Source organism: Muntiacus reevesi, chromosome 5 (genome assembly GCF_963930625.1).
Source record: "Muntiacus reevesi chromosome 5, mMunRee1.1, whole genome shotgun sequence".
NCBI classification, from domain to species: Eukaryota; Metazoa; Chordata; class Mammalia; order Artiodactyla; family Cervidae; genus Muntiacus; species Muntiacus reevesi.
In genome coordinates, this window is record NC_089253.1 from 100105825 (window position 1) to 100115345 (window position 9521).

General features: G+C 44.5%; 1 protein-coding gene across 1 annotated transcript; it reads right to left on the bottom strand.

The window, feature by feature from the left end:
* Positions 1-2000: 2000 nt before the first annotated feature.
* On the bottom strand, positions 2001-4852 carry LOC136169384 (PRAME family member 8-like). The gene is made up of 3 exons (XM_065937155.1): positions 4566-4852; positions 3537-4109; positions 2001-2523 (listed from the first exon to the last, which is right to left on the bottom strand). The coding sequence occupies exons 1-3, from the start codon at positions 4850-4852 to the stop codon at positions 2001-2003; spliced, it is 1383 nt and encodes a 460-aa protein (XP_065793227.1).
* Positions 4853-9521: the final 4669 nt, after the last annotated feature.

The following is a 9521-nucleotide window of genomic DNA, read 5'->3' on the forward strand; positions in this document are numbered from 1 at the left end:
CGTGTCCAGCAGTCTCCAGTGGAGGCGTGGGTTGACAGTGGCTGCCATGGTGTTATGGGCACTGAATTAAACAGTCTTGACATAAGCCCTTTTGGAGGAGGTCACCATTACCACCACTCAGTTCAGTTCAGTTGTTCAGTCATGTCCCACTCTTTGCGACCCCACGGACTGCAGCATGCCAGGCCTCCCTGCCCATCACCAACTCCCTGGGCTTGCTCAAACTCATGTCCATCGAGTCGGTGATGCCATCCAACCATCTCATCCTCTGTCACTCCCTTCTCCTGCCTTCAATCTTTCCCAACATCAGGGTCTTTTCCAATGAGTCAGTTCTTCGCATCAGGTGGCCAAAGTATTGGAGCTTCAGCTTCAGCATCAGTCTTTCCTATGAATATTCAGGACTGATTCCCTTTAGGATTGACTGGTTTGATCTCCCTGCAGTTCCCCTAGTTGTCAGGTCATTGGCCCCAGACTTAGAGTAACATCATCAGCTTACCTGGTTCTCAGCCTTAATCCTCAGTCTGAGATAAACCTCTGTCTTTGCTGGTTCTCTAGTTTATAGACAGCAGACTGAGAGACTTCTCAGCCTCTGGGCAAGCCTATTCCATAGTAAATTTCCTCTAATATATATACAGGTGACCCTGGAAAACACTGGTTTGAAATGCTCGGATTCACTTACACACAGATGTTTTCCAAGAGCATATATTGTTTTATAGGATCTAGTTGGTGGAATCCAAGGATGTGGAAAAGAAGAAAAGGAAGGCAGAGAATAAATGATACAGGGAATTAAACTGAACAAGGGGCAGTGCCTCTAATGGACACAGTGGTCAACAATCAGCTGCACCCTAGTGGTCACTAAGGAGAACCTGAGAAATACAGTATCTTACCACAGGCCAGGAGGTCATATAAACCCACAGGTTGTGTTTTGTTTCACAACCTGACATCTGATGTCAAAACATGCTATTATAGTCTTCCATAATAGAGAGAGACAGGAGATTTTATGGAAATAAAAAGACAGTTTCTCATTAATATAATGTAATCCTTGAAAGAATATAATTTTTAATGAGGTATAGAAACACTGAAACCATGTTATATGACTCTATGATTTTAGTATTTTGCTAAAGGAAATTAATGTAATTTCCCTGGTCAATAGATTAATTCAAGAAGGATCATTATCCACCATGGGTAATAGGTCAGCAAGGCTCAGAAGTTTAGCTTATCTGCAGTATCGACAACCCCTTCCAGAATTGGGAGCCATGCCTTTTTCAGTAAAACCCTTTCCACCCCCACAAGAAGGTCAATAACTGAAAGTTATGGAGGGACCAGGACAATGGAGAGGACTGCTCATATCCAGGGTCATGGCCTGAGTCAGCAGTGACAGACCTGCCTGGGGTCTTCACTTGATTGACTCATTGAGCACTGAGTACATTTCTCTCTGTGTATATTACCCCACTGAACAGTTCCAGACATAAGCAAGGAGGTAAGAGATACACCAGGTTGAATAAAGACCTGGTGGGAATGATAAGGTTTTGGATCATAGACAACCCAGAGCTTTAAAAAAAAAAATCAATGTCTGGAGATCTCCCTGATATGAAATGAAAAATCAGGAAAAATACATCATGAACAGCAGCAATCCGTTTACAATGAGGGACTCTTTATTTCCGACCATTTCTTTACAGCCATCGACACAAGGATAACTCCAAAATGTGAATCTCAAGCTCAAATCTGCCTAAGGAAATGTGGGTTCTTAGTTCTGACCCACAAGCATTCCTATTCCAAGGAGACAGTATTTCCCTCTGCAATCCTGCTTCCCTGCAGGATCATCTTTCCTTTTCACATTGTTATTGAGCAGATGTCTGAAACCATGGCTCTATTTTCCTTTCACGATGTATCTTGTCCTAGATTTCAGTTTTCTAGTACTCAGAAGAAAACTTTTCATCAATGCTATGGACTAAGCAAGGGTATTACCACCGTATATGATATGCTCAGGACCATAGAATGTGTTATCTCCGCAGGGTGGACAGGGGCGTGAAGATAATCCAGATGGTCCTGGGATGTCCCAAGTCCTCCAGGATCTCAAGCAGTTTAGTCTGACTCTGGGCAAGTCTCCTGGGTTGGAGAATTCCATCAGAGCTGAAACTTTCCTGAGGGGCAGGGTATAGCTCTTTACTTAACCTGGGCAGCCCGGAGGTGTGTCGCAGCAGCTTTACCATGATGGCCATGGAGAGGAGGTTCCCACGCAGACTGAAGGACATGAGCTGGAAACAGTGGCTCAAGGTATGCAGAATGGATTCCAAGTGGGAGTCCCTGATCCCACATTGCTCTAAGTACAGCTCCTGGAGGGTGGCTGAAACTTTCTCCAGCAGAGTTGGGAGGAGCTCAGGACTCGAGTAGGTCATGGTGACCCCACTCAGATACAGGCCCTTTAGCTGACTGATGTTTGGGCTCTGGGACAGATGGGTCAGGTCTGAATCTGTAAGCTGGCAGCGAGTAATCCCAAGGTTGTCCAAGGGGGTCATCAGGCACCTGGGGAGAAAGAGAGGAATTAGGTATCAGAAACTGAGGTGGAAGTTGATTGCAAGTTGAGAGACAAGTGATCTGCCCAAGCCCAGGTTTGAACAGATTATCTGATAAGGATTAATACCCAGAAAGGTCAATCTCATTGCAGCCCATCATTTCACCTTCTCTGTGTGACCAGGACAAGTACATAGAGTCTGAAAACCTCTCTCTCCTCATTACTCAAACAGAGAAAAATGTTCTCTGCTTCCTTATGAAGAGGAATGAAGATAATGGAAGGGACTAGAACAAACTCAGAGGAGAGGTTGACATCTTGCCTCAATCAAGATTGGACATCCCTGAAAGTTAATAGTAAGAGATATCCTTAAAATGCTTCCTACCCAGGCTTCCTTCTGAACACGCTTTGGCCCCAGACATTCATCTCAGGCAGGTGAGACTTCTGGGTGACTTGCACAGAGGACAAACCTGGGCAAAATCCCACAGCATCCACAGAGGATTCCAGCCTGTGGGGCTCACTTATATCCCTGCTTTATCTGCAAACCGTCTTCCAATTTTTATGATGCCTTTGACACCTGCCCTATTACCATAATCTCCAGAATCATGCATTTCCCATATATTATTTACCATATCTGGTGCAAAAAACATCCTTTTACAGACAGGGAATTTGAGATAGGCTCATCCTGGTCAGAAAGCTGAAGAACACAGAGCTTCAGTTTAGGAACGCTTAGGCATGGTGGAGTTGTCCGTATTCAATGCCCTCTTCCCTTACCTATTTTCCTAAGTCACCTAGAGAAGATATCTCTTCTTAAGAAGAAACCAAATAACCATCACCTAGATTCTAGCTCCTAATCTATAGTTTCCAGCACAGTGTGCCTTCCCAGAGCCTCTCTCCCAGTTTGAACCCCTACCTAGATTTGGGTGGTTATGTGATACCATAGTTCACAATGGAGCAGCAAAGGGGATAGTACCTTTGATATTCTAGTGTTGGATTCACTGTTACTTGGTCAGTGATGCACACTCACCTGAGCATCTGGTCCAGGCAGCCTTTGAGGTAGAAAGGGGATTCCAGATGGAGATCCCGGAGGTGGTGCAGCCTTAGGAACTGAGAAGTAATTTTGACAATATGGTGCTCCTCCTGTTCCTCGGGATCAGGCAGGTTGTTGTGGGAGATGAGGAGTCTCTGCAAATTGCTCATCTGGCCCAGGAGAGGTGCAAACATGGCCAGGGTGGACAGATGCCAGCTGCGATTCAAGTATACCTCCTGGATACAGTCCAGCTGCACCATGCTCAGGACCTTCATAATTTTATCCATGGAAAATGAAAGAATTCTCAGCCTCTTACAGCACAGGTGTATGGACGCTTTCCTCTGCTCCACCCATCTCATAAGGCAGGTGAGAAATCCATCCATGCTCCTTTCCTTGAGGTGAAGTTCTATGAACACCTCGAAGGGAGCCAAGAGTTTCTCAGTGCTCGACCTGTCCTCGGCCCCTGGTGCTTTTGAAAAGCTTGAGGACACATGGACATTGGATCCAGACCACATTCTCCAGAAATCCTGTCCAGTATTCCTTAAATCCAGCACACGCAGTTTGCATCTCCTGTGGGGAAACAACGGATTGTCAGTGATGGTTTTAATAATATCCACACAAAATTTAGGCAACACTCTGACTTCCCACATGAGTTTTTACTTCAAATTCCCAACATCACGTGCTGCCTTGTCCTCCTCTTCCCTCTCTGCTTCTCCTTCCTCCATCTTTTCCCCTTCCATTTTCCATAGCCTTCTTCTTCTAGTGGCCTTAAACATTCCTGGGGGGTGGGGGGGTGGGGAGGGGGTGGAGGCTGGGACTTGTCCTTTCAGATTTCCTTGCATCTTAGGCACTCCTACACTGCTGGAAGGCATTCCCCAAAGTGAGCTCAGCAATGGCCAAGTGTCTGTGTTTCTTCATTGGCATCATCAGAAGTCACTGGCCCATCCATGCCCCATCTACTTTCCCATCTTCAGCTGTCTGTTTGGGATTGCCCACATCCTATCAGATTATCTGCATCCAACTCACCTTGGACGATCCTTCTGTGTGAGCAGGACATCAAGTCCCTCGAGCACTGCTTGTAACGTTACCACATGAGGCGTCTGCATCAGACCCCCCAGAGGCAGGCGGACAAACGGCCAGGCTTGAACCAAGGCCTTTAAGGTCTTTCTGTGCCTTCCATAGAATGCTTCCATGAAGAGTGGGGGGAAGAGCTCGATGGGCAGATGCTCCAGAGCAGAAATGGCCAAGGCCTCATTGGTTAGTAGGCTCTTCCCTGCCAGGTTCAGGAGTCTCAGGGGGTTCCGGACACTCATCCTGAATCTGCTCCTGAAGGAATCCTGTAAGAACTTGCAGAGAAGAAGGGATCTTTCTCAGGTAAGCATGAACATCACTTCATCTGTCTCCCCACCCTTCAGAGGAACTGACTCATAGCTAAAGTCTCTGCTCTGACAATTGAGAAGCGCCTTAGTTTTGCAAAATTTCACTCTGGGCTTAGTGGGCACAGTGGCATAGCTCTGCCAGTAGGGGCACCAGAACAAGCATTTCTTAAGGACCAAGAAGGAAGAAACCCAACCACTGGTCCATTCATTTCCATTCACTGCTTAATCAATCATGTTTCATTGGGGAGTGGTACCAAGACCTGAAGGTTAAGGTCCATCCTTTTTGGGGGGAAAACATTTAAATCAGCTCTTAGAGCCTTAAAACTATGGGAATAAGAGCACTGTGTAGCCCAATACAGCCTCTATCCTCAGTTCCCACAGTTAACACGCTGAGAAAGATGAAACAAACTCCTTAAATGAATGCCATTTGCACAAGCTGAATATTTTCAATGTCAGTAAATAAAATTTCAAAAATATAGATGTTTTTATCCTCCAATTAAAACAACTTAAGTGAAAATTATACTTTTTCATTAAAAAATAAAATCTTGTTGCTTAAGATATTTTTAAATGAAATAAAGGAAAGCACATAACAAAATATTTGGGATTGAGGCAAAATTACACCTAGAGGTAGAACCAAAGGCTTACATGTATACATCTGAAAAGAAAGAAATCTCCCTGACACCACTGATGCATGCCACCAGTGGAAACCTGCTGACCACAGGTAGGATGAGGGGTCTTTTGCTGAGGTCTGTAACTTACCAGCTCTGCTGGGGTTGGCACGGTGCTCAGAGGTCAGATCTGGTGCAGAAGCCACCAACTAGCTTGGAGAAGACAGGCAGTGAATCCAGAGAAAGAAGTTTCTGCACCTCTTCTTTGATTCCTCAGATTTTTATAGGCCTTTCTAATCACATGTTCCCCCTGTCCAATGCTACTGTCCAATCAGAAAGTGATGCCTGATTAGATTTTCAAATGTCCATTAGGTGAATCCTAATTGGATCTTTGCCTATAATCAGATGAGTTGATTGAATCAGATATTCACTCAGGAGGGATACATGGGGGGAGGAGAGTCAAAAGCTCAACCGTGGATTCACTCTATGAACACTGATTGAGTTCTTCTAATTGGGTCACTGACTGGGGCTTCCCAGGTGGCTCAGTGGCAAAGAATCCAAGCAGGAGACTCAGATTCCATCCCTGGGTTGGGAAGATCCCCTGAAGAAGGAAATGGCAACCCAGAATTCTTGCCTGAAAAATCCCGTGGACAGAGGATCCTGGTTGGCTAGTGTTCATGGGGTCACAAAAGAGTCAGACGCAGCTTAGCGACTAAGCAACAACCACGTAAAGTTGTGACTTTTGTTTTACATTGAAACAGCAGATTGTGAACCTATTAAAGGGAAGTGCAATTGGAAATGTTCTTGGTCTTCTGGGCTTAAGTCAGGACTTCTCTGTAATAGCTGGCTCAAACTCACAGTAAGGAGCAAGGGTGGGGACTAGGCAGTGTGGAGGGGTCATTTCTAAAGGGACCCTGTGAATGACTCAAACAGAATAAAATATGTTTTGTCTGTTTTTTTTTGTTTGTTTGTTTTTTTCCCCTCTTGGGAATGAGGAAGACTAAAAGACTTCTGGTGGGGTTTAGAAATTAAAAAGGAAACTGTTACATTTGAGAGCATTTCTTCCCATAAAGATGGGATCAGCAGAGAAAGCTGACATGAAAAGATTAAATCTGAGAATGTGAGCATAGGGAGAGTTGTGAGCCCTGGGAAATCAGACATTTCCAAGACTGAGAGACACTGATGGTGGGCCCTACAGACTGTTTGAGAACTTACGGAGGGGAGCTAAGTGAAATAGTTAACTTGCTCCTAACCACGTCCTTCTTGTGGCAACTGCTTGTTTTTGCTGTTGTTGCTCAGTTGCTCAGTCATGTCCGAGTCTTTGCCACCCCAGGGACTGCAGCATGCCAGGCTTCCCGGTCCATCACCAACTCCCAGAGCTTACTCAAATGCAAGTCCAGCCAGTCGATGATGCCATCCAACCATCTTATCCTCTGTTATCCCCTTCTCCTCCTGACTTCATTCTTCTCAGCATTAGGGTCTTTTCCAGGGAGTCTGCTCTTCCCATGAGATGGCCAATATATTGGAGCTTTAGGTTCAGCATCAATTTTCCAATGAAGATTAAGGGTTGATTTCCTTTAGGATTGACTTCTTGGATCTCCCTGCAGTCCAAGGGACTCTCAAACATCTTCAACACCACAGTTTGGAAGAATCAATTCTTTGGCATTCAGCCTTCTATATGAATCAACTCTCACATCCATACATGACTACTGGAAAAATTATAGCTTTGACTATAGGGACATTTGTCAGCAAAGTAATCTCTCTGCTTTTTAATATGCTGTCTAGTTTGGTCATAGCTTTTCTTCCAAGGGGCAAGCAAGCTCTTTTACTTTCATAGCTGCAGTCAGAATCTCAATGATTTTGCAACCCATGGCAATAAATCTGGGCTTCTCTCATAGCTGCAGGCAAGTAAAGAACCTTCTTGCCATGCAGGAGACCCAGGTTCCATTCTTGGGTCGAAGATCCCCTTAAAAAAGAAATGGTAACCCAGTCCAGTACTCTTGCCTGGAGAATCCCATGGAGAGAGGAGCCTGGCAGGCTAAAGTGCACGGGGTGGCAAAAGGTCAGACATGACTTATTGACTAAACCACCACCACTGTTTCCATTGTTTCCCCATCTATTTGCCATGAAGTGATGGGACTAGATACAATGATCTTCATTATTTAAACGTTGAGTTTTAAGCTTTTTCATTCTGTTCTTTCACCTCTATCAAGAGACTCATTATTTCCTGCTTGCTTTCCACCATAAGGGTGGTGTCATCTGCATATCTGAGGTTATTGATATTTCCCCCAGGAATCTTAATTCCAGCTTGTGCTTCATCCCTTCTGGCATTTCACATGAGGTACTCTGCTTAGAAGTTAAATAATCAGGGTGACAATATATTATATACAGGGTGGCAGCTGCTACCAATATGCATTTTCTTTTAGGTTCTTCCCATGTGGCACTTGTGACAAAGAACCCACTTGTCAATACAGGAGATGAAAGAGACCCAGTTTCGATCCTGGGTCAAGAAGATCCCTGGAGAAGGGAATGGCAACCCACTCCAGTATTCTTGCCTGGAGAATCTCACCGACAGAGGAGCCTGGTGGGCTACAGTTCATAGAGTTGTAAAGAGTTGGACATGACTGAAACGATGTAGCACACACATACAGATCAGCACGCATGGCAATATGTTACTCTTAGATGGCAATATGCTCCAGCCTTTTTCCTTTGGTCTTGATAGCCAAACCATAATCCTATAGGCTTTTTTCCAAGTATATTTTGATAATTCTATTTCTTCAAAATTAGAGAAATTCGACAAAAATTCTGACCAAAGTGGTGCTATTCCCCACAAAATAAAATTCTGTTCTTCTCCTCATAGTATGCGTTGTTCACAAATAGCAACACCTTTCCCTACAAAATTCAGATGCTCTCTCTCCATATATGTATATTAAGGATCTGCCATGTATAGGGAAGACTCCCACCCCGGGGTGCATCTCACAGAGATTTTTTGCAGTTTCAGGATGCAGAGGAAACAAGACTCTCTACCCCCGAAGAAATCTCCATGCCTTTCTTTCCTCCATTCACTGAGATGTCCAAGTAATTTAGTTATATGACAACCAAAGAAAGCTAGGGGTTTTATTTTATTCATTCATTAATTTATTCTTGGCTGCATTGGGTCTTCGTGGCTGCACCACTCTAGTTGCAGTGAGAAAGGGCTACTCTTTGTTGGAGTGCTCTGGCTTCTCATTGCAGTGGCTTCTCTTGTTTCAGACCATAGGCTCTAAGGCACAAAGGTTTCAGTAGTTGTGGCACACGGGCTTAGTTGCCTGGGAGCATGTGGAATCTCCCCAACCAGGAATCAAATCCATGTCACCTGCCTCGGCAGACAGACACTTGTCTACTGAAATATCAGGAAAATCTAAGACTAGGAGTTTTGAATTGTGTTCTCCACCTTGGTATCCTTCCAAAGGATTCCTTTCACCATATTTCAACCACGGATATAAGTGGCCTTTACATAAAGTAAGCTTAAATTGGATTGTACTCATTAGACATTTTAGCTGCCAGGTGACCTAAAGCCTCTATTAATGACCTTCCATAGAGTAACTTAGTAACAATGATAATCATGAACATCTCTGTTTACTGAACACAGACTGGATGAGCAAGAGTGTCGGCACTTCTTACCCACTACCACAGGTAAGCTTCATAGGAAATGTAAAGTTCACTACTTTTTTCCAAATTTTTTGCTTGGTGGATTCAGGGCTTGGATTGGGAGAGGAAGTTGTGACATCCCTGCTCTGAATAACTGGTAGATTTCCTCAGTTGAAAGGTTCAGAAGGCCCTCTGAGTTGTCAGACAACCTAAGCTGTTAGGATGAACTGACTGACAGTCTTCATGTGATGTCAGTGAAAATGAGGAAATAGCAGAGCCCAAGCTGAGGATGTTTGTATGAGAGTCCAGCTTCTGTGAGATCCAAGGAGGTAGATGTAGTCCAAGTGTTGGAGTATTCTAGAAAC